Source organism: Sinocyclocheilus anshuiensis, unplaced genomic scaffold (assembly GCF_001515605.1).
Source record: "Sinocyclocheilus anshuiensis isolate Anshui unplaced genomic scaffold, SAMN03320099.WGS_v1.1 scaffold166, whole genome shotgun sequence".
Lineage (NCBI taxonomy): Eukaryota > Metazoa > Chordata > Actinopteri > Cypriniformes > Cyprinidae > Sinocyclocheilus > Sinocyclocheilus anshuiensis.
The window spans coordinates 1,210,132-1,235,999 of NW_015546050.1; the positions used below are offsets into that span (position 1 = coordinate 1,210,132).

Here is a 25,868-nt window from a genome sequence, read left to right on the forward strand (position 1 = left end):
AAAAAAAAAACACTTGTCCCTTTTAGACTTGCACTCTATTAATTTGCTGCTTGTTTTCTTTAAAAAAAACTAACACTTGTTTTATAATCTTTTTGTATTCTATCTGTTTTCTTTTCATTTATTATACGTTTATAATCTAATTCATAAATATTCAGGCTTTTTAACATAATTAAATGTACATACTGAGTGACTGTTAACATCTTCTTCGTGGAATACACTCGTTGTTTAGCAGAGTCCACAGTTTTAACGGCCATCTTTGCTTTTATTTATTTTCAAGATCTGAGGTAAACTATCGCTGCTTTCAGTTTGGCTATAAGGTCACGCAGTATGATATTTAAACTCATATTAAACACGTTTAACTTTGAATAAAGCACATAATCAACTGAGATTATCTACTGTCGTGTTGTTGTTCCAGCCGCGGAAATAGCCGTCGCGGCTAGTTAGGACAAAACCTCCGATTAACATGGAAAAGATACCTTTCATCGCGTCGCGTGTAGTTAGGACACGGTGATAATTAAACTTGATAATGGTTTTTCCAAGCATTGATTGACAAAAGAAAGGCAGACTGCCACATGCAGTGCCTCATTTGGATGTGTTTGAAGTCTTGGAGCTCGACTTCCCTACGTTTCTCCTACAAATGGGCCTTGAGCTTGTTTGGAGGTTCTAGCAGGGGAGCGCAGCTACTTCTATACCAACGATCGTCCGCCGGGGATCTCGTCCTCTTCCACCGAGCGCGGAGCTTCGGGAGGGACACACATGGACCGGTGAGGGAGGAAGGGGACACCCGCCTAGCCTGCCAGATCAGCCGAATCAACCCTAGCGATCAATGGGGTGACAGATGTCGCAGCCAGATCGCCCTCACATCCGAGAACAAACGCCCGCTCACGCAGTATATATACCTCAGACGCGAGCGTGATTTCTCTTCGACGGTAACCTCACATCAAGTCACTGCTTTCACACGTACGCGATACTTGCGCGATCAAATATAGATGTATGAAACACGACACGAATACAAACGGTGTATTTATTCGTTTATTATACTCTTTTGAAACTAAAACAGTTGGTATTTCCCACAATGCTTTGCTGCCCCTTTTCACAAGTCTGTGATGACGCGTTTAACGGTCACCAGCATCATAAATCCTCGAAAGTTTTTCATATTTGTATTGTATTTTTAAAATGTATGTACATTTATAACACTATTTTTTCTATTATATTACCTTTGCATCAAATTACAAAAAAAACAACAACTAGTTAACGTTAACGTTCTAATGCAGCGTCTACGGGAGGGACGGTAAATTTGACTTCGTTCTCTCTTCTGACAGCCGTTATCAGTCTCTCAGTTTTTTCCCTTTTATTGAAAGCCAGGAAAACACTATCGTGGAGTCTTTCTATTGCTGTTTGAGCAAATGGGAATGCAAAAAATATATATTTGTGGTGCTCTCCCATTCACCGCTCTTCAAGTTAAACCAACTGTGACGACTTCCGCTGCTGCTGAGAAACCGGAAATGTGAAAAGGGTCCATCGGCGTACGCAAACTGAGAGTAGCTGTCACTCAGTGGACCAAGATTATTTAGTTTCTGTTTAGTTTATATATTAAAGACATTGTGCACATAATATGTAACGCTTTGGATTGACAATCCGAGTGATATTTGATGTAGTCACGACTGTATGTTGACGAGTCACGATTATTATTTGACTAGAGTACTGACGCGTGGCGCATTACGCAATAAAACGACTTGCGATACACTTATTTCATATCATAGACGGCTGTAATCACGACTAAAACATAGTTGCAAATAGTATGCATGGCAAATGACATTTGTGAATGTGTCTTTACCGTTTGAGGAAGTGTTTTTGACCAAAAGAGAGGAGTATGAGAAACTGCTCAATGGTATGTTAACTACTCACTAAATTCCTAATCTCGTGTTGTTTTATGACCGTATATAATAATGCAGTCCGTATGATTAATGTAGATGGAGCCCTGATGTTTCAGCAGGTGCCTTTGCTTGAAATGGACGGGATGCAGCTCGTGCAGTCAAAGGCTATCTTGCATTACATCGCTGGAAAATGCAGCCTATATGCAAAAGACCATAAAGAACGGGCTATGTAAAAGTCAACTTTGTTTATGAAAAGTGTTTTGTAATCGATATGATTCCAAGTGGCCTTGCTTTTCTGCCACACCTAAGCAATTATCACTGAATGCATGTTTTTGTCCTGAAGGATCGACATGTATTCAGAGGCTGCCAGCGATCTAATGATATGATTATAAGCAGTGTTGGGGGTAACGCATTACAAGTAACGCGAGTTACGTAATCAGATTACTTTTTTTCAAGTAACTAGTAAAGTAACACATTACTTTTTAATTTACAAGAGAATATCTGAGTTACTTTTTCAAATAAGTACGTAAGTAAGTTACTTTTTTTCCAATTGATTGATTGACAGCTCTGGTGTTGCCATGGTGACAGAAATCAGATGTTACTGTAGTTCTAAAATAAATATGAATATGCATTAATTCATCTCACTCACACAAAAAAAAAAAAACACGGATTCAGTATTCCTCAATATTAATAAAAATAATGCAACTCAGAATATGACGCAAACCTGCAATAATTAAATGTTAAACAACACAAATATCCTTTATGCATTTAATCCCATTCTATTAAGCAATGTCTTTGCTTCTGACCTTCGATGATCCAGTTCAAGCGTACTAATAAGCACAAATTACTCTAGACGCACATTTGTGTGTTTTGTTTATTGCTGAAGTGTGTTGAAATGTCTTCTTCTGCATTCTACTGTACGGACGTAAATTTACTTTCCCTTCAGCCTGAGGCTTATTCATTTCACTTTTGGTGTGAAAAGGCTTTTATATTTGCCAAAAATAGAACTTTTTTATTTTAGAAACAAACAAGCAAGCCCTGTCCAGATTTAAAAAGTAACGTGAAAGTAACGTAACGCATTACTTTCCATAAAAAGTAACTAAGTACCGTTATTTAAAAGTAGCTTTCCCCAACACTGATTATTATGTATCCTTTCAAACCAGCTGAAAACACACAGATTCACCTCAGTAATATAGAGCAGAAGGCCACAGATCACTTTCTTCCTGTGTTTGAAAAGGTACTGACAGCTCTGCCCGACGACTATTTATGCCATGCATGATTATCCACATTGGAGGCATGAAACTGTGCAATTATGGTGTGTTTCTGGTTTGTAGGGTCTTGCAAACTCTCAGTTCCTTGTGGGAAACCAGTTGAGCCGTGCTGACGTCCACCTTCTTGAAGCCTCTCTGATGTTGCAGGAGTTGCTCCCTACCATACTTTCAGCCTTTCCCAAAATCCAGGTGCTTCCCACACAGGCACCCAACAACATTTTTACGTTTTTTTCAATATATGATGTTTTAGAGTTACAGTGTATTACAAGAGCATTCTTAAACAGCCAGAATTATGTCAAGTTTCACTGGCCGTACAAATTAGTGTATTTGATAAAAATAAAAAGCACTACTGGTTGTCAGATATACAGTAATAGAGTACCGTGGTCCAGTTTTAATGAAGATAAAGGTAATTTATCTGATAAAAATGAATGCCCTTCTTCAAGCACTGTATAACCTTTCATTTGTTTTGCAGGCGTCTCAAGAGAAAATGAAGGCCTTCCCAACAATCAGCAAGTTTCTCCAGCCTGGCAGTGCAAGAAAACCTCCACCCGATGAGGTGTATGTGAAAACCGTGATGGCGGTGTTGAGCCACCTTTTTAAGCAGGAGGCCCAATGAATTCAAAACCGTTAGATGATGTTAATCACCAATTAATCTGCAAGCTTGCAAGATTAAAGCTGAGACTCTAAAACCAACAGATTTATTTGGAATGTTCAAGATACAACTTGATGATTACAAAGTGATAATACTGTGACATGAACACATCAGATGTCGTGAGAAAGGTCCCAGTGTGGTCCGTCCACGAGCACTTAGAAGATCAAAAGCCGCAAAACCATCAGGAGGCTGAAAACAGAAGACCGTCTGATTGAGCATTTACACCGAACCAGCAAAATAAACAGACGGCTCATCATGCCACATCTGCACCTGTCAGTGTGACGTAACATGCATTTGCTTTAGCTATAATATTGATCTATTGGAGCATATCAAAAAAATCATTCTTCCTAGTGTTAGTGTGTGAAAACATGACTTCTGGAAGTCACCCTAAAATGAACACTGGCATCATTTACTCAAATGCCACTGAATGTCATGGTATTTGTTTTTCTTACTATTGAAGTCAATGGGGACCAGCAACTGTTCAGTCACCCACATTCTTCAAAATATCTTCTTAACACAAGAATTTATATATTTTTCAACTGTGATTCTATGAACACCGGACATTTTCATTACACAAACTTTAGAGATTTACCTCAGTCCTGCCATGATTCCTGCAGGCATTAATTTTCCAGATTTCCTGAACCTCATTCCCATCACAAGTGTCAGTACACCGGCAGCGGCTAGTGTGGAAAAAGGAAGTTCAAAGCCGATATATGCAGAGTATTTCTGAATGGTCGACATTAGTGATTGTACTTTTATACTTACTTAGAGAGGTCCAGTAATCGTGCGGATCATTTGTTATTTTATATGCTCCATATGCAGACACACTTCCAAAGAAGAGTCCGGCAATTAACGACACCACACTTCCTGCAGAAGTCAGTCATTATATTAAATATCTCCACCAATCCCTTACAATAAAGTACAGGGATGTTATGGGATGGATAGAGATTGCAGACAAAGTATGTCTAAATAAGAGTTTAAACGAATATTATGGCTTTGCAATTATATTCCAATACAAATAAAAATGGTGCATAATGCTTAAAACTATTAGAACCACGAAAACTGACATACATTTTAGATTTAGAAACCTATTAGAAGTTAGATTTTTTTTTTAACTGTGATCATATCATTATCTGGCAGCTGCACAAGTTCCCTTTAAAAGATGCATAAAAACATCAGCACAATTAACAAATACCTCTTCTTTTATAGCCCATGAATCCGCCCAGAGCAAGAGCTGCAGCATAGGCAAAGCCCAGCCAGTCCACTGCCATTCTGTGCTAGAGAACAACATGCACAGTGAGGGAATAATAACATATACACACTACAGACATAATCACACAATACAACAAACCGAAAATACACAGTCAACAATACCATTACCAGATATCGCGAGTGAATCGCAGGTATTTCTAGGAAATAGCTGGAAATGAGCTTCTTCTTCTTCTTCTAATAACGTGTTATGGCGGATGGCAAACCAACTTCTAGTGCATTTACCGCCACCAACTGGACTGGAGTGTGAAGCACTAATAAGCAACTAATATATATATATACACACATATACATACATTAAACAAAAAACTAAATTCTCCTGATTAATCCTATTTCTTTAATGTATTTTATAATAGCACCATATATTTTACCTTGTTCTGCATGCTCTTTCAAAAGCCTTGACAAATTAAATTATTCAACACCCATGTTTCTTACTTCCTTAATGAGTTTTAACCTTTTTTTTTTTTTTTTTACATTTTATTAAAACGTGCTCTATTGTTTCTGCTTGATTACAAAAAATACATTGACCTGTTTCATGTTTTCCTATATTAAACAGAGAGTGATTTAATCTAGTCTGCCCTATTCGGATGCGAGAAATAATTGTGTCTTCTTTCCTATTCCTAAAAACACTTCTTCCGTTTCGTACTTGCTGCTGAATATTATACATTTGTCTGCCCTTGCTATCGCAGTTCCATACTTCTTGCCATTTTGTTTATGAATTCTTTAATTTTCCCTTTAACCTCATTTTTGCTAAGAGTCACTTGAATATCTATTTCTGTGTGTTTAAGAGCTTGCTTAGCAAGCTTCTGGAAATGAGCTGTAGGGCAGCAGGACTGATAAACAGCAGTGATCTATGCTGAAGTTCAGAGCAAGGAACTGAGGTCATGATGACTCGAGAACGAGGAAGTGAAGTGCTTAGCGCCCAATTTAGAACCACAACAAGATCTTTCAGATCTTTCCATTTATTCAAGTTTTGCAGTTTAATTTACTGTTTAACTTTGAAAAATAATGTCTTTCTGAACTTAAAAAAAAAAACGCGTGGTTTGGTTAAAAAATGTGAGACTGACCTAAATGAATATCGATCACTCCTCTCTTCATTCTCTGCTAATGCCTCCACTGCTAAAAGGACATACTATCACAACAAAATTAACAATTCGCCTAACTCTCGCATGCTCTTTAAAACATTTTCCTCCCTCCTTTGTCCTCCTCCTCCCCCTCCTTCATCAACTCTAACAGCTGACGACTTTGCCACGCTCTTCATTAATAAAATTACAAACCTCGGTGCACAATTTGCCACACCACAAACTGTCAAACACATCTTACCAGCAAAAATACACTCGTTTTCATCCTTCTCTCCACTCTCTGAGGCAGAAGTCTCTAAACTCATCCTTTCCAATCATCCTACTACTTGTCTGCTTGATCCTATTCCATCTCATCTCCTTCAAGCCATTTCTCCTGCAGTTGTACCTGCACTCACTTATATATATATATATATATATATATACCTTCCTACACTGCATTAGGCTAACCGAGACTTGTCATTTGCACTTATATATTGTTGCTCTTTTGTTAGTTTTGACTGCTTTTATTGTCTTCATTTGTAAGTCGCTTTGGATAAAAAAGTCTGCTAAATGTAAATGTAAATGACTTTTTTTAAACAGTGACAGGTTGGTATGATTGAACATGCGCAGGATGTTTTCGTGTGAGCTGTCCTTCATGCGTTAAATATTGAGTAGGAAAGCATATGCCATATGTACTGTAATCTACCTTATACATTTTTTTGTGTGCCATGGTTGCGACCCTTGACATAATACAGTTATGAGGGGTGGGAAGTGGTTTTCAGTGACTCCTTCCACAGGTTACATCATTGCACCAGTAAGTGGTGACAAGTGTCTTCAGTCATTGATTTATTCAGGAACAAAACGCCACATTTTACAGTTAAAACAATTAACACAGATTGTAGGCCTATATTTCCATTTAAATTACATGCATAATATTCTCTAAACAAAACATTGCACAGTGTCCTCTGTTTTGAAAAACTTTAATACAGCTCACCGAGCTTTAAAATATCAAGAGAAAGCAACTGAAGCTCTTTTTTGATTTCACACAAATCATAAAGTGTACCATTTCCCCAACAAACAAGAATAAATAAATTGTCATATATTGTTAGTATGTTCTCAATTAGATAAAAGTTACCAGTCATGCAGAAGAAAAAAAACATTAGATTACAAAGCTGTACACTATCCCTGTTGAAAAAAACAGCATATGCTGGTTAGGTATGTTTTGACACTGGGATGCTGGTTTAAGCTGGTCCTTTGCTGGTTTATGCTGGTCCTTTGCAGGACCAGTTTAAACCAGCAAAGGACCAGCTTAAACCAGCATCCCAGCGTCAAAACATACCTAACCAGCATATGCTGTTTTTTTCAACAGGGATGGAAGCACGCTTCCGCCACTGAATAAAAAATAAATGAGGTAATTGCGACTTTTTATCTCACAATTCTGACTTTTTTTCACAAAATTGTGAGATGTAAACGCACAACTGCGAGCTATAAAGTCACAATTGCTAGATATAAACTCGCAATTCTGAGAACATATCAGTCTTTTTTCCCCCCTCAAAATTGGACTTTAACTCGCAATTGCGAGTTTATATCACGCAATTCTGACTTTATAGCCTAACTTGCAATTGCGAGTTTATATCTCACGATTCTGAGAAAAAAAGTCAGAATTGCGAGAAAAAAAGTCAGAATTGCGAGTTTTTATCTAGCAATTGTGACTTTATATCTCACAATTCTGAGAAAAAAAGTCAGAATTGTGAGATAAAAAGCCGCAATTACTTTTTTTTAATTTTTCTGAGAAAAAAAGGCAGAATTGTGAGATAAAAAGCCGCAATTACTTTTTTTTAATTTTTGTATTCAGTGGCGGAAACGGGCTTCCATAGGACACACTGTATGTGTGCAGCTGACGAGCATTTGATAAACCTTGTATTTTAGCTGTGACAGTCAAATGTTAGATGCTCAGTGAAATACAGTATATTTGTTTTCAGCAGCAAGAATGTTGATATTGATTATATGAGCTTGTTGACGTGAGAGTTCACACAAGCAAAACTGTCCCACATCAAAATTCATAAAGACATTTTAAGAATCAAGCCGTTTGCGTTCACAACATCTTTTTAGGCTTGAGGCTTTAAAGTTTTGGTTACATGGATTAACAAAAATGATGAAGTCGCTTTGTAATGGAGTCAGCATGAAATGAAAATTCACTCATTCCTGTTGTCTTTTTTTGTAAGGCACTCTTCTTTAAATCATATTTACTGTGAAAAATGCAATACCAGTAAATCTGAATTGATTAAATATGTTTCTTTTCAGGTTTATGCATGTAGCTACTCTTGATTGTGAGTAGAAAAAATATATATATATATACCATCTTATCACAAAATCAACAACACATCTCTATAATACAATACTTTTTGGGGGGAAATATAGTATCTGGCCATCCTTAATATTGAAGTCTAAAATCTTTGCTATAGAGAGATAGATTCTCATTTTTAGAGCAAAACTTGTTGAGGTTAATCTTACACACATTTGTTATTGTTTAAAATAAATAGTTTAATTGTGTAAAATAGATGCATTTAAGAATAGAACTGTAAAAGAGTGAGCTTTTTGCTGAAGTTGACTGCAAGTGTTAAAATTAAAGCTGAATATAATCATTGAGTTTTTAATATAGAAAACAAGCACACAGGGAACACTGACAGATGCAATGGTTTTCATTTCTACGCATGTAGACAGACGTTTACCACTTGTACGATCAATCAAAACAAGCACACAGGGAACACTGACAGATAGATGCAATGGTTTTCATTTCTACGCATGTAGACAGACGTTTACCACTTGTACGATCAATATGCAAATGTGTGTTTTCAAGAGAATCTGTTTTGCTCAACAGTGTCCCCATAAGGACAACCTGCAGTTCTCAAACTGACAAAACACTCTGAAAGAAAGACAATACTGATACGGTTACCATATTTATTCTTGAGAAGGAATATAAAAGGAACAGCAGATTGAAGGATGCGACCGGAGAAAGACAAAAACGGGCTAATTTTGGCATGGCTGAGAAGACGTCTCAGTCTTTCCGGAGCGGCACGATCTCCTCTCGAATGCCTTCCTTGGTGATGATGCAGATCTTGAGGGCATCTCCGGTGTAGACGTCCCTCTCAGCGGCCGAGATGAACACATCCTTCACCAGCTGCACGGCCTTCTCCAGGGTCAGGGGAAGCTGCTCCACGTTCTCCATGTTCTTGAACCCAATCTGAGACAAAAACAAACTCATTTAAGACTTCAAGAAGAAGAGGTCTGGCAAGACATATCAAGCCTTTCTCAGCTGGCAGTTCGATTTAGCTCAATAACACCAGTCGTACACATTTGCTCTGCTTATATTCTCCATGACCAAGAGTGTTAACAGCAAACCAACGGGTCTGAGTTTGAACATTAAGCCCAAAGTATACTTCGCTTTTGTATGCGTACACTCGAATGCGTAGCCTTTCAAACTATACTCTATTTGATAGCATGCGTGAACGCAGGCAGTCGCCACATGCGCTCTAGAAAGCTTCATCTTTGTCCAGTGTCTGCGCTGTTTTTCTCCAGAAGTTATGAGTGATAAAAATATCTTTGTACTCTTTTAACCCCTTAAGTGCTGCCGGCCCACAGGTGGGCCCAATGGATCTCTTTTTTGTTGTTATCTTTTTTCTCTATCACATATTTTAGTAATTATATATCATTTGAAAGCTTAAAACCTCAGAATTCATCCTGTGAAAACCATTTTTAAATCGGACATTGCTTTACCATGGAAATGGTACTTTAAAATCTTTTTAGCAGTCTCCTCCCCTTAGTGGGTGGAGTCAAGTGTCATATTTTCAAAATGTATTTATAATCTTGACAAAATACATATATTTGGAAAGGTCTGAGTCTCAAGATTCTATATTCGGTGGTTATTGTTTGATAGAAGTAATATTGACAGAGAAATTTAGACCTTCGTGACAGAAAAATGCATCAACAAAAATTCTACAGAGTTTGGATGGCACCCGGTGGCTGTTTGTGGTATAACGCCCTAAATAAAAACTCACAGGAACCTCAATTTGTTTTTATATCAACTTCAAATTTGGAATTTGGAAATTTGGTTTTAACTTTATCAATTTTGGATTCAAAAATATTTTGTAAAATATTTACTTTATATAAAATATAAAAAAATTGGTACAGTGCATTTTCTTTACAGTAAATTTAAACTTCTATAACTTTTTGATACTTTAATATTTTGAAATGATTCCACTTCTGCAGTAATCTGCAGATTGTCTTCTTAAAAAGAAGTCCAACCTTAGGTCTGTATTCCAAAGTTTTCATGAATTATAATAATTTAAGTTTGGATAGTGCACATTCACGTCTATGTTCAAAAATGGAGGGTGGCACTTAAGGGGTTTAACTAAAGTTGTGTCTCTCTCATAACCCACTTACACAAGCGCTAGTCAATGAGGCCGTCTGTTGTTGTTCTGTCTCTTGATTTTTTCTACTGTGAAACAGCGGCCCGGGCCAGTGCTGATTAGTGCAAAACAAATCCAGTGCGCATGTGTTGACCTGTACGTACAAAAATCGGTTTGTGTGCGTACAGTACGCACATACCAATCTGGAGATGAAACTTGCGTCAGGCACACTTTATACGGACCATCACATATGAGTAAAAACCGAAGTATACTTTGGGCTTTACTTTCATTTTAAATGCTGAATGAAAAGATGAATCTCGTGAAAACATGTCCAGGGTGCATTTCACCTTAAAATTAAAAGATAATTTGTATTTTGCTCAATGAAAATGAAGCCTTTACGACTTTTTCAAAGGTGACATTTTCATGACAATTAATCACAGTTGACAAAAACCAATATGTGACCCTGGAGCACAAAACCAGTCATAAGGGTCAATTTTTCGAAAGTTTCGAAATTGAATGCTGAATAAATAAGCTTTCCATTGATGTGTGGTTTGTTAGGATCGGACAATATTTGGTCGAGATACAACTATTTGAAAATCTGGAATCTGAGGGTGCAAAAAAATCAAAATATTGAGAAAATCGTCTTTAAAGTTGTCCAAATTAAGTTCTTAGCCATGCATATTACTAATCAAAAATTCAGTTTTTATATATTTACAGTTTTACAATTTACAAAATATCTTCATGGAACATGATCTTTACTTATTAATATCCTAATGATTTTTGGCATAAAAGAAAAATCAATAATTTGGACCCATACAATGCATTGTTGGCTATTGCTACAAATATACCCCAGCGACTTAAGACTGCTTTTGTGCTCCAGGCTCACATATGATATATAAATACTTAGCAAAGTCTTTTTTTTTTTTACAGTAATAAGAATTTAGAGGGGGGACAAAAATGCTAAATAGTCCTGAAAACGGTCTATATTTTCTTGAAGTAAAATACAATATCTTTCTTTTGATTGCGAGTATAGATATGACCTCTTTAGGTTTTGTGCGATTCACCCGACTGGACTGCAATGTCTCACCTGGTTGTCAAGAAGAGGCTGCAGCATTGCACTCGCAGAGCCGCCTGCTTTATAAGTGTCTCTCTGGTAAGAACCAACTGGATCAAAGCTATAAACGGCACCTCGACCTTGAATGAAAAAACAAATTGGCTATTTAAATGGACAATTCTGTATATAAAAAAAAAAAGTGTATAATAAACTGTTTACATATTTCAGAGCTAGAGAATTTAAATAATATTTCTATTAATTTTAACACGTGAAAGCATCTTTGACGATCTCCATTCCCTCTGACAAACTCACCCTCCTCATCGAGACCACCGATAATGTTGTAGACATAGTAAGGGAAGAAACGCTTCCCGTACAGGATGGTGGACAGCATGGCGGCGATAGCTCCACTTGTCATGCTCTTATTATTTGAGTGCTTGTACATCTACAAGAAAAAGAAGGTCATTATTGAGGAAACATACAGCTCACAAAACATGTCCCGTCACATTATCAGCACTGACTGAACATGACCTGACCAGAAAATATGACGCGGTTTTGTCATCAAACCCACCTTCAGTCTTGCCTCAATGATTTTGGTTAGCGTCAAGCAGTCGCCATGGAAACCACTGCAGCCAATCACTGTAGTGTCTGTCCTGTACGGGAATGAGCCAGAGAGATCAGGTTCATCTTCAACTTCTCCATACACTTACAGCTAAATCAAAGCAGCACAGAAAGCACTGGAAGCCATAAATCAGATATTCCCTATATATTTGCTTATTGTTTGGCCAATGAAACCTTCAGACCCGAATGTTTTTTCCACTGAGCAAGAGCAAAAAAAAAAACAAAAAAAAAAATCAATCTATCAATAAATAAATTACCCAGTTGAAATTTGCTCTTCTCCAGCGCAGAAATTAGTCTAAAGCCAAGATTTGTGCCAACAAATTTTTTTTCATGTCCACTACAATAGACGCCAGGTAGGGATATGCCGGTATCAAATTGTCATGTTGCGATTAATTGCTCATGCTTTTATCACGGTATACGGTATTATCACAGTATTGAAATTTAGTTTTAAAAAGTGCTGTCATAATACAGTATAACAGGTTTTTCCGCCATGTGCTTCTCGTCCGCGCTTGTTTACATCAGAGTGCGTACATTTTGACCAGTTGATGGGAAAATTATTAATAAAATGCATTCAAAATTCTGAATAACTTGTAATATATAATTATTCACGGTATTTAGAAGTGCCCACGATAACAATATCGTGCATATTCATTACCGTGATATATCGCATTACCGAATACCTGCACAAGTCTAACGCCAGGACAAAAACAGTGATGAAGTGCTCATAATTTAACCGTTTCCTAACGACAGTGTCATTAGTTTAATAATCGCTCCTTATCTTACAACTCGTAAAAAAAATCTCTGATTTAAAATCTGCAAATTTGAATCAGTTCCAACATTTCAAAGAACAGATCCATAACATTCAAATATTTGTGTCATCACTCAAAAATACTATGTTCACAAACATATCCACATGACATTTATCATCATGCCTTGATTATTTTAACTAGACAACTGTATTTTATTTTACAATGGTTGATTAAAAAGTATTGCTTATTACATTTACATAAAATATCAAAAATCTAAAAAGAGATTATGTTTTTTTGACTGTTTGAGGCACAGAATGATTAATGGGATCACACACACACACTCACACACACACTCACACACACTCACACTCACACACTCACTCACACACTCACTCACTCACACTCACTCACACTCACACACTCACTCACACACTCACTCACTCACACTCACTCACACTCACACACTCACTCACACACTCACTCACTCACACTCACTCACACTCACACACTCACTCACACACTCACTCACTCACACTCACTCACACTCACACACTCACTCACACACTCACTCACTCACACTCACTCACACTCACACACTCACTCACACACTCACTCACTCACACTCACTCACACTCACACACTCACTCACACACTCACTCACTCACACTCACTCACACTCACACACTCACTCACACACTCACTCACACACACACACACACACACTCACGCACGCACTCGCACGCACTCGCACGCACTCACACACGCGCTCACACACGCGCACACACACGCGCACACACACGCGCACTCACACACGCACTCACACACGCACTCACTCACTCACTCACACACACACGCACGTACTCACACACACGCACGCACTCACACACACGCACTCAAATGCACACACACACACTCACTCACTCAGACGCACGCACGCACGCACGCACTCACGCACGCACTCACACACACACACGCACACACACACACACACTCACACACACACACACACACAGTTTGTAGCATTTGGGGGAGTCTCGGCTGTGGATGCTGTATCCTTCACTTAAACGCGTGTCTGAAGCCACGAGAGCAAAGTCTTCACCAGCCACCGCCAGCACAGTCCTGAGGAGATGAGATGAAGCAAAACACACATTATATAATGCAACAGTACAGTTCAGCTCTTTCCTCACAACTTATTTATAGTGAGGACAGACAGGCCTATTTCCACATTTGACTTAAGATTATGTACTCAAATTGTTTAAAATTAAGTCATTTAGTGTTTATGTACAAATTACAGTTTTTTTGTCATCCAGCTAAATGATGAAAACTAAGAATATTATGATCTGCCTTCTCAGAGTGCAGTGCAATGGCATTGAAACAAGTCTGCAGAAATCAATAATAGGCCATACAAATCTACAGAGCATATTAATAGTGCAGATATCAGCTGTTTTGGCTTTGAGAAAGTATGGGTTCCCGTCAAATGCTGCACTGATGATAGCGAAAGTAAAATCAGCACAGCTTCTATCAACTATACCGTGCTGCTAGACTCGTGATTTGAGTTAACTCTGGGAAGTTAGCAGAGAGAAACTTGCAGAAGCAGGAATCGCGAAACAGACTTTCTGAAGAGTTAGCAGCTGAATTTCTGCTGCCCTGTTCTCTGGCTCCTGTGCTTGAGGAAGATGGAGACAGAAAGCGCCGCTTCTTACCCTCCGTTGAAGGCATAAGGAGAGAACTTGTGCTCCACTGGACCTGTGTAGTGATACTCCTTCATCTTTCCATTATCTCCATAAGCCCGAGCAGAAATCATCACGAGCTCCCTTCACCAAAACTCGCTGTATCACCGCAATATGGCCACCGGAAGTTGACAGGTTCTTTGTTTCCTGTGCGCTTACGTCACAACGTTCGCAGGCACATGGCAGCTCGTACCGCCGTCTGCTGGAAGCGTCGTTTATTCACAGGTGTGAATAAATATTCACATTTCGAGCACCTCCACAGAGGTTAATTTAGTCAATTGTAGGCCTGCATAGGCGAAACAAGCTCCCAGTGACTCGCATTGTGTGAGCAGGGTTAGCATTCATCTGAAGACTCTCTATGAAGTAACACAAGCCACTGCTATCAATGTTCATGCAGTAAAGCAACTAATATATCAGTATGTAGTCTATATAGAGAAATCCCAATGAAGCCCTAAATGGATAACCACTTACACAAAGTCTAGAAAAAAAAAATACATTGTGCATTTCTGTATGTTTTAATAAATAAATGTATCTATAATTATTCATCTTTTGTGATTATTGTGTTCTTCCTGTATATTCCAACTATTTTCAAATGGATTCTTTATTTATATGATATAGAATGAATAGATCTCCATCTGTAACCTCTTCCACTTCCCCATCCCTATATTTATTACTAGTCTATCCATCTATTCGGGACAGTCACAGAGCAACGATTCGTCACAGACACTTACATTCAAAACTATTTCCAAAATCAATACAAGCAGAAGCAATTAGGTGAGAAAGTACTACCCCTAATTTTTTTTTTTTTGTAATACTATTTTTATTAAGTTTTCTTCAAACACTTACAAGACTGACCACACACACACTCACAGTTTGTAGCATTTGGGGGAGTCTCGGCTGTGGATGCTGTATCCTTCACTTAAACGCGTGTCTGAAGCCACGAGAGCAAAGTCTTCACCAGCCACCGCCAGCACAGTCCTGAGGAGATGAGATGAAGCAAAACACACATTATATAATGCAACAGTACAGTTCAGCTCTTTCCTCACAACTTATTTATAGTGAGGACAGACAGGCCTATTTCCACATTTGACTTAAGATTATGTACTCAAATTGTTTAAAATTAAGTCATTTAGTGTTTATGTACAAATTACAGTTTTTTTGTCATCCAGCTAAATGATGAAAACTAAGAATATTATGATCTGCCTTCTCAGAGTGCAGTGCAATGGCATTGAAACAAGTCTGCAGAAATCAATAATAGGCCATACAAATCTACAGAGCATATTAATAGTGCAGATATCAGCTGTTTTGGCTTTGAGAAAGTATGGGTTCCCGTCAAATGCTGCACTGATGATAGCGAAAGTAAAATCAGCACAGCTTCTATCAACTATACCGTGCTGCTAGACTCGTGATTTGAGTTAACTCTGGGAAGTTAGCAGAGAGAAACTTGCAGAAGCAGGAATCGCGAAACAGACTTTCTGAAGAGTTAGCAGCTGAATTTCTGCTGCCCTGTTCTCTGGCTCCTGTGCTTGAGGAAGATGGAGACAGAAAGCGCCGCTTCTTACCCTCCGTTGAAGGCATAAGGAGAGAACTTGTGCTCCACTGGACCTGTGTAGTGATACTCCTTCATCTTTCCATTATCTCCATAAGCCCGAGCAGAAATCATCACGAGCTCCCTTCACCAAAACTCGCTGTATCACCGCAATATGGCCACCGGAAGTTGACAGGTTCTTTGTTTCCTGTGCGCTTACGTCACAACGTTCGCAGGCACATGGCAGCTCGTACCGCCGTCTGCTGGAAGCGTCGTTTATTCACAGGTGTGAATAAATATTCACATTTCGAGCACCTCCACAGAGGTTAATTTAGTCAATTGTAGGCCTGCATAGGCGAAACAAGCTCCCAGTGACTCGCATTGTGTGAGCAGGGTTAGCATTCATCTGAAGACTCTCTATGAAGTAACACAAGCCACTGCTATCAATGTTCATGCAGTAAAGCAACTAATATATCAGTATGTAGTCTATATAGAGAAATCCCAATGAAGCCCTAAATGGATAACCACTTACACAAAGTCTAGAAAAAAAAAATACATTGTGCATTTCTGTATGTTTTAATAAATAAATGTATCTGTAATTATTCATCTTTTGTGATTATTGTGTTCTTCCTGTATATTCCAACTATTTTCAAATGGATTCTTTATTTATATGATATAGAATGAATAGATCTCCATCTGTAACCTCTTCCACTTCCCCATCCCTATATTTATTACTAGTCTATCCATCTATTCGGGACAGTCACAGAGCAACGATTCGTCACAGACACTTACATTCAAAACTATTTCCAAAATCAATACAAGCAGAAGCAATTAGGTGAGAAAGTACTACCCCTAATTTTTTTTTTTTTGTAATACTATTTTTATTAAGTTTTCTTCAAACACTTACAAGACTGACACATGTACATACTGCGTCTGTAACAACACTTACAATGTACCAAAAAAAAACACACTAGGGGCTCATATAACATGAAAAGTGTGATAGCACAAAACAGCATTAGGTTAATACAGTACGTACTTTGGAAGCTAGGTTTAATAATCCATTGCAAACAATAACAACCACAGCTGTAAGGGGTTAATATAATGCACATTAACATATATTTGAATACTTGATCCTCCTCTATTATATTGTTAATATCCCTACATTCAATAAATAATAATAAAAACGACTCCAGATTTTCTTAAATTTAGCTTCTTTACCCTTTAGAATATAGGTTATCTTTTCCATTGCAATGCATGAAGATATTTCTCTTAAAACCAACAAGTGGGCCATTCTGTCTTTTTACAATAAATGGCAATGAGCTTTTTGGCATGTAAAATGCACATGTATCAATACTTGATTATCCTTTTTAATATTCCGGTTCTCTGGATAAATGCCAAGAATGAAAAACCCTGGATCTAATGGTAACCTCATTGAAACCACATGCCCTGTCATATTACTACCACCCCTAGTTTAACTGCAAAGACAAATGCACAGAACACTGAAGTGCTCTGACTATAGTCAACACTTCCTACGCAACCTACAGCTTGTATTAAATGCTGAAACATGCATTTTTAGCTACTGATGAATATAACCATATTTTGGTAAATGAACACTATGAACATGCAGTGAGGTTCAGCTTTGGGTGTGACAGACGCCTGCAGGCACCTGTGGTTTCAGAACCTGTTCATCCAAGGCGGATGAACGCTTTCTCCACCCTCTTTGCTGAAATGGTAATGTTTCCTGAGTCATGGGAACATTCAGTCTGTAAACTAATTGATGTCTCTAGAGCTGTGTCTCATCTGCTGCCACTATATGCCTCTTGAATGGTTGACAGAAAAGCCACACCCACCAATGCAGCCCATAAACTGGTCAGCTCTGATTCACGGGAAATCGTGAGCACAGGAATCAGACAGCACTATAGTTTCTTCATGGGCGTATTAAAAGGGTGGACGTATGATTTCCCTTGAATTATTCTGATTAGGCCGTTTCAGGGCTTGAAAATGAATACGCCCTTTGATTCATGCAAATTCAGCAAAAATGACCAGATTATTAGTCAATATAGTAGATGTGTCAGAAAAGAAAACATGCACACGATTTTATTAACTAAGTTAGGATTTGCAAGACCACAGTCCCATTTGTATGTTTGTTCATTCTGTACATTTGTTTTTACACATGCTATATATCTTTTAGAATGTAGCGCTTGTAGTATTGCAATCAACACCAGGTTTCAAACTTACAGTCTGTACATAACATGACAGTTTGTAATATAGAGGTTTACTGAATATTGATGATAGAGTAATTGCAGAAACGGACACTTCCATGACAGGGTTTGCTTAAATTAACTTTCCTCATAATTCATAAAATTTCATAATTTTCTTTAGTGTTCTGTGTTTATGTATTGTATGCAGTAAATATAATCTAAAGTATTAAAGTGTTGAAAACTGTATTTAAAAAAAAAATTGCATTTGTTTCAAATGAATAAAATACTCTTAATCTCAAAGTCCACAAGTTTTAGGCCTATGTTAAATTCACATTTTAAAAACAAAATTGTTTCGAAGGACACTACAAACTCACTTTCTGTGTCTCACACAAACATGCATACACTTGTTGACTAATTTATCGACACAACATCCATGTACACAATGTGCATGTACATATGGCTTGCTATCAAGACCTCCGACTCCATCATGAAACGCCTGGGGCTGATAACATCATGAAATTATTTCCAGCACATGGGCTTCTCACTGCCATCAAAATCAGCCACACAGTTTACATAAACAAACATATCGACGATATAGTCAGAGAAATCACCTTGCCTTGCTATTGCTTTTGACATTATTATTATGATTATTATAATCATTATTATCAGGCTAGTACTAATATCTAATTAATATTAGGCTTATTTGCTGCATCATATTTCTTTTTCCGCATTTTACAGTGTTGCGTGTTTTAACCAATCACACACGATTCCGTTGAGTTTATGAATGCAGCGGCCAATCAGAAGCGTTCAGATGAGTCATCGCTGAAATACCGGAGTTTTGTTGTTCAGTGCGCGCGCTCGCTGAATGATTTCTGCTCTCTCGCGAATTCTCTCATCATAAACAACAAAGTGCAGATGTATGTGCATTGTAAGTATAAGAGATGTATTCATCATACAGTGTAGACAGCTTCACTGATTATAACGGGAGTGTTTTTTAAAGTGCATAAACTCATGCTAGACAGAAGTCAATGATGATGTTCTTTGATCATTTAAATGCTCATTTTCCGTAGCCGCTGTTTGAATAACTGAGGAAATTAAAGCATTATAATTAGTAAATGTTTCTATAAAATTGTTATCAGGTTAAATCTTATAAATATAAATATTAAAAATATTTTATGATAAGACATCCATATGCTACTTACTTGACTAAAAAAAGATATAATGTGTCGTTTATACATTTATATATTACATTAGGCTGCTTTTAGCCTTACTCTGGAGTTGGTTCAATCTCCGGCTATGATTATAAGTAAATAATTCAATAAATGAGCATGCTAATATCGTGTATTGGCGATAGGATAGCACGATTCTTTTCCTCAGTGAAGCTTATATAATTGTTATTAATAATTGATTGTTAAGCGCAGAGAAGCACAGGAGGAACGAGTGAAGGAGACGCGCTGAATGAAAGCGCACATTCACTCTCTGACAGCAGGTGGCGCTGATGGAGCAGCAGAAATGCAGTCGTAGCTGCGCTACTTTCTGAAACCTATCTAAATCATTTAAACAGCCATTCAGATTTTTGTATTCGCTATGGTGTTCATAGCAGCACTGAATACTTAAATACTTACATTTAATTTCATTTTAATCTGGACTACAACATGCCCTAGATATTGTTTGAAAGTGTTTTGATTCTTTATTGTCCGGTCACACTTTACATTAAGGCTCCATTAGTTAACATTAGTTAATCCATTAGTTAACATAAACTGCCAATGAAAAATTATTCTAAAGCATTTATTAATCTTAGTTGATTGCAACATTTAATAACAAGTTCTATTTTTTTAACAAAGAACATCTGTTACAGATGTTGCTCATTGTTAATGCATTAACTAAGGTCTTACTGTAAAGTGTTACCTAATAATTCTTCTGAACTTTAATCCATTTGAAACAAGTTTACTTTGTAAATTTGTTGTCCAATGGTTTATTGTATTTAAATGTTCAGTTTTTTATTATAAAAAGTTATTAACCCTGTTTTACTGAATTATGACAAAATTTTTGCAATTTATTTAAAAACCGTGATAATACCGTATAAAGGGGCAATTATCGCAACATGGAAACCTGATACCGTCACATGCCTATGCCCTTCTACAGCTCATTCACAGAAACTTCCCAGTAGGCAGATGTCATTTAACAATAGCTGTGTAACTTTTAAGGTACTGTAAAAGTGTATTGTCAATTCAAATGAAATTCTGCAAGTGTAAAATGATTAAGTACTGCGTGTGTCATTGTAGTTGCCCAGCCCTGAAGCGCTCCATTCAAACAGGTCGAGCCTCTGCAGATCGGGTTTCACTGCGGGGTGGAGCTCAGGGAAAGTTTCAGATAAAGAGTGGCCTGAAAACATTCCGAGAGCTTCTTCACACTCGCCCAGGAGACACCGAACAGCGTTATTATCCAACATGTTTCGTTGTGGGATCGAGTATCCGAGGTGCAGGTGGATCCTGCCTCTGCTTCTGCTGTTTGCGATTATTTTCGATATTATCGCCATCGCAGCGCAGTCTGGATGGGTGGAGGACGAGGGCGCAAAGACGCACTACGCCAGCATGTGGACACAGTGCCGAGGCCGCAACGATCAGTGGGACTATAAATCTCTCATGGAGCATCGTAAGTATTCACTTCAAGTCCTGAGAACGCCTTCAATCCAGTATTTCAGACATTAAAATACAGCTCAGGTGAAAGCGGTCACCAGAAACCAAACGAAACAGATGGAAAAGTGTCACTTTATTTAGCCTTTTCTGTATTCATTTTGGATTTTTAAAAATGATTATTCTATTTAAAATAATACATAATAATAGGAAAAAAATGTCTGTGTTAGTCAGGTTTATAAACTTCTTTTGTGTCAAGTGTTTTTCATTCTGAAAGTTTATGAATTCTTAATAAAGCCGAGCTTTGTTAGTTTATTTATTTTTTTGTTACGCTCATTCAATTTTATTGAAATAGATAGAGATCAGCTAAATTATGATAAACAGACTGGCACGTACATTAAATACCACTCTAACAAAATTGCCACATTCTAATTTACTAATTCAGTTTATCTAAAAAAAATAATGCTGTGGCATCAGACCATAAAATATGTTTTAATGTCGTTTTTATTTTCTATAACATTTATATATTTTATTTTCTATATCTATACTCTGGGCGAAATGGAAATAATTGATGTCACTTTCACAGTTTTCAAAGTCTGCATCGCATTTAACCAGTTGAACAAGTTATAACCTGCAGTCTTCCCCTTTTCTCAGCTGTTATTTTCATTAGTTTGCCAGTTGAACATTTTTAAACTGAGGCCTATAAGTAGAGATCTCTCCATTACTGGAAAAATGTTACTTTTTGTAGAAATAACATGCTGTAACATGCTCTTTATGAACAGTAGTGCTTCTAAATTATTCATAGATGGATAATATTCTACAGTATAAATGGTGATGCACTATTCCACTGCTTAGGATTATTTGGTTAGCATTTAATCCTTCTTTAATTCTCTTGTGCTATACGTTAAGTAACTGGCATGGAAAATATAGTTATGTATAGCCTATCTGAGGACTGTGGCCACAGTGTCGATCAAGCAGTATTTTTATAGCAATTTCTAAACACCAAAGATCATTCATGTCTGAGTGATAAAATGACTTGAAATAGAGTTAGACCAAATAATACTAGTTGCATAAATCATATCCCCCTCAAACTCAAGCACACCCTCCTCCCCCCAGCGCTCTCTGGGTGTGACTGTATTCACAGACTTGGAGCAAAAACACATTCCTCTATCAAGTGTTAGGAAGCCAAGCATTGTCTCTACAAGTCCTCACAGCCGCACTGAGTCATGACTGATACTAGTGAAACATTGCTGTTAATGTGTAACCATGCACGTTAGAACTTCTCATGGAAACTCACCTGTTGTATGTGTTCCGCATGCTCACGTTGATTAATAAAGAGAAAGTGAAGAGATACACAACCATTGCATTAACTGTACCTTGTTTACACTTACACGGTGTCTTTGTATCCCTACACTGTAAAAAAAATTCCAGCTGTGGTTACCGGAATTTTACCGTAAAAAATACAGTAGCAACGTTTTAGGTTTTACGGTTTTAACTTAAATTTACAGTTAAATACCGTAATTTCATTAACTGATAAAATTGCAATATAACTATTGAAGTACTGAAATCTGTTTTGTACCTTTGTAATACACTGATAACCACCAAATGCAGGTGGTGATGAGAAAGTCACACGATGAACCAAAGCCCATCACAAGCAGCTTTTAAATAATAACATATATAGAAGGTGCACAGTGTCATTCACACAAACACTAAACACCATCATGGTAACACACATGAAACTGAAATAATGCAATAAACATTCATTTAACAACATTAGGTGTAACACACAACCCTAATATGCAAAACTGATAAGAAAAAACTAAGAAGAAACAGTTATTTCAACAAAAAAACATCAAATTTGAAATGTAACGCAGGGAATTCGGGGAATGTCAATTTACGGTTATTCACTGTAAATTATACGGTATTTTTCACGTTCAAAAACGGTATATTACCGTAAAATGTATGTCCAATACATGTAATGTCCAATACAGTTTTTCACCGTATATAGTAGGGGAATTTACCGTTAACCATTTAACAGGTTTTTACTGTAGCATTTTTACTGTAGTGTCTTTTACCTTTAAATTCACGGTCATTTTTTACAGTGTACCAATGTTAAAACTAATTTATGGCTTTGATTTTAGCTGCTGACCCACAAAGGGTCAATTTTTTATTTTTTTTGAATATGTTAGTGTGACCGTGATGAAACAAATAAGCAGCATGTGACTGAAAGTCCTCTCGGTGCTTCCTCCAGCATGGGCCCAGGCAGTCGCCGCTCTGATGATCATAGGCCTCATCATCCTCATCATCGCCTTCATCGCCTCATTTGTGGCTCTCTGCTGTAGCCTCAACATCACTCTGCTGCCTTTAATCGGAGGCCTCCTTATTTTGGCTGGTAAGACACTTTCTTACCGTATTAATCTGTTGGATATCAACGACACCCCTTCAGAGGAAGTTCCACAGCGAGAGCGTTTCCTTTGAATTGAATAGTTTCTAAATAATACATGGATGTTGGGCTGGGCTGTGTGACGGTATAAAGCTGTAGGAAACCTGTAGGGATTTGGCTGGACTGTGGTTGATGGATCTGCACACAGCTATCTATCAGTGAGCAGGACAGCTTTAGGTGATTTCGGTCTTTCCGCCCTCATGTATGTGAGTTTTGTTTTGCTGTCGCTATGGGATTGAGTGTCGCTCTCACCCCTCCCCCGTCCTCTTCACTTGTATTCAGGTGAAAGTTAAGAACGGCTGTCGGGACGGGAGACTTTTGTTATTCACTTATTCATCGCCAGACTGAATCATAACCTCTTCTTTCTAATTTGATATCATCATAAATGTTTCAAATGTTCCTTAAATCCTCCCTCTTTGATTTGAGTTTCGTTATGAAATGTAAGCTAGCCTGATCTGATCTGAAAACTCTGCCTCTGTGAACTATGCCTGTTTCCGCAATAGCTCATTCTGTTTGAGATTGACAGCCTTGTTGCTGGAAGCGACATACACAGACATACACAGTGTGAAAGTTCCCTACACGCCCAAACAGGGCTTGGCCTTCACTCACATGTCTCTGCAACACTCGCAGATACGCCCTGCTCTCCCACAGAGTGTGATGGCTTTATTGAGCTGAGCTTTAAGCTGCTGATTACACATTGTTATGGACTAAAACAAACTGGTGCCAAGTTTGTATAAGGTGCTATTTCTAAAGAACTTGTTGGACACCCAGGAATACATAGCCATTTTTTTTCGTGTGTGATTAAAAACTGAATAATTGGGACACTAACCCCCGGTTTCACAGACAAGGCTTAAACTTAGTCCCAGACTAAAATGTAAGTCTGAGCTGTTTCAACTGAAAGAAACTTGCACCGACTGACCTTAAAATACAGTATATCAGTGCCTCTGTTTTGTCTCAAGATGCACACCAGTAATGTTTTTTCTAAAGCACGTTTATAAAAATGACTTAAATGTCCTAATTGAACTATGGCCTAATCCTGGCTTAGTCTAAGCCCTGTCTGTGAAACCAGGCCTACAGCTCTTAAGCACTGCAGGAGATATAAGTCATTAAACCATTTCCTCAGAACTAACTTGACAAGCTGTAGACATTTGAATTCTGTTGCTTCAGAGATGTTGGCATTAATGAGTTTGATTCCTCAGATAGTTTGGATTAAAGCATCTGCCAAATGTAAATTAGTTCAGGTTCACACAGGAGGAAACACAGATGTAGCTCATCACATTAACTTTGGCTATGTTCCTCTAGTGTTTTGTGCTCATTCTGAACAGGGAGTCTGTTGTTTTATCAACTGAAACCTAAAAGCGTGCTTGCACTGTCTGTCTTTTAAATAAATGCTACCTGGTTTAGTATTTTGCAAAATGATGACTTGTAAACAGTGTAACTTAAGTAGGGTCCCTGCAACTGAACTTTTCTTTGAACAAAATTTGTTGCAAAATCTGTTGCGCTGTAAAGTGACTCAGCATTCTCTGGTTCCAGTAATCGTCCAGATAATCGCTCTGATCATCTACCCTGTCAAGTTCAACGAGCTGATCTATGAAGGTTATTACGACTACACCTGGGCATACGGCTTCGGCTGGGGGGCCACCATCCTGATGCTGGGCTGCGGGATCCTCTTCTGCTGTCTTCCTCGCTACGAATATGAGCTTTCTGGCATGGCCAAGCCCAAATACATCTACACCTCTGCCTGAAACCCCCAAAAACTCCACCTCTCATAAAGGACAATGTTTAGCCACCCAAGCCTAAATGTCAATGCTCACCGATCTCCAAAAGCATCGTCATCTTCCTAAATGAAACATAGGACCATACTGACTTTGATGAGGGCTGTCAGTGCAGCCAAACTGGGCGATGCCCTTTTGGGGCTAATGCTATTAACGTTCATTTTAATTCATTTTAAAATTTTTATTAATCATTCACAAACTGGCTGGCTTTGATGTGTGTGTGTGTGTGTGTGTGTGTGTGTGTTTATGTCACTCAGCACAGATTGAACTCCACAAAGCATTATTCAAAATCTCTATATCAGGCAGTTTACATTATAGTGTCCATCGCATACTACATGTAAAAATAATTAATTTTAGTAAGTAAAAATTAAAAGTTATAAATTATTATAAATTAAAAGTATAATTAAAATAATTAAAATACAATTTTAATTATATAAAAGAAAATAATTAAAAATACAGGTAGTTTGCTTTGAATTCACACTGTAGCGTGAACACTGCGATGTAAAGTCTGACTGAGTTTTGTTATTTGGATGTTTCTTGAACATCTCTACATATCAACATTAAGAAAATATTTTTATGATGTAGCTGTATTTTT

At 37.7% G+C, this 25,868-nt stretch overlaps 4 protein-coding genes across 7 annotated transcripts; 2 read left to right on the forward strand and 2 right to left on the reverse strand.

Annotated features, from left to right (window-relative positions):
- Nucleotides 1–1,522: 1,522 nt before the first annotated feature.
- On the forward strand, nt 1,523–4,130 carry LOC107699118 (glutathione S-transferase-like). The gene is made up of 6 exons (XM_016500291.1): nt 1,523–1,891; nt 1,974–2,106; nt 2,221–2,260; nt 3,001–3,114; nt 3,212–3,337; nt 3,621–4,130. Exons 1-6 carry the CDS (start codon nt 1,813–1,815, stop codon nt 3,762–3,764), a joined length of 636 nt encoding a protein of 211 aa, XP_016355777.1. The 5' UTR covers nt 1,523–1,812; the 3' UTR covers nt 3,765–4,130.
- On the reverse strand, nt 3,831–5,279 carry tmem14a (transmembrane protein 14A). Of its 3 annotated transcripts, none has more exons than XM_016500350.1 (5): nt 5,181–5,279; nt 4,996–5,072; nt 4,566–4,667; nt 4,393–4,480; nt 3,831–3,989 (listed from the first exon to the last, which is right to left on the reverse strand). In XM_016500350.1, exons 2-5 carry the CDS (start codon nt 5,069–5,071, stop codon nt 3,956–3,958), a joined length of 300 nt encoding a protein of 99 aa, XP_016355836.1. In that variant the 5' UTR covers nt 5,072; nt 5,181–5,279; the 3' UTR covers nt 3,831–3,955. The 3 variants fall into 3 exon arrangements, with proteins under 3 accessions (XP_016355836.1, XP_016355834.1, XP_016355835.1); XM_016500348.1 differs by having other exon boundaries at nt 4,996–5,077; XM_016500349.1 differs by having other exon boundaries at nt 4,996–5,085.
- Nucleotides 5,280–9,077: 3,798 nt separating this feature from the next.
- LOC107699161 (proteasome subunit beta type-1-A) lies at nt 9,078–16,424 on the reverse strand. Of its 2 annotated transcripts, none has more exons than XM_016500353.1 (6): nt 16,253–16,424; nt 15,561–15,668; nt 12,162–12,243; nt 11,906–12,035; nt 11,627–11,733; nt 9,078–9,374 (listed from the first exon to the last, which is right to left on the reverse strand). In XM_016500353.1, exons 1-6 carry the CDS (start codon nt 16,351–16,353, stop codon nt 9,189–9,191), a joined length of 714 nt encoding a protein of 237 aa, XP_016355839.1. In that variant the 5' UTR covers nt 16,354–16,424; the 3' UTR covers nt 9,078–9,188. The 2 variants fall into 2 exon arrangements, with proteins under 2 accessions (XP_016355839.1, XP_016355837.1); XM_016500351.1 differs by lacking the exons at nt 15,561–15,668; nt 16,253–16,424 and adding exons at nt 13,972–14,079; nt 14,664–14,834.
- A 4,375-nt stretch (nt 16,425–20,799) lies between these two features.
- Nucleotides 20,800–25,564, forward strand: LOC107699162 (p53 apoptosis effector related to PMP-22-like). The gene is made up of 3 exons (XM_016500354.1): nt 20,800–21,074; nt 23,307–23,447; nt 25,032–25,564. Exons 1-3 carry the CDS (start codon nt 20,870–20,872, stop codon nt 25,241–25,243), a joined length of 558 nt encoding a protein of 185 aa, XP_016355840.1. The 5' UTR covers nt 20,800–20,869; the 3' UTR covers nt 25,244–25,564.
- Nucleotides 25,565–25,868: the final 304 nt, after the last annotated feature.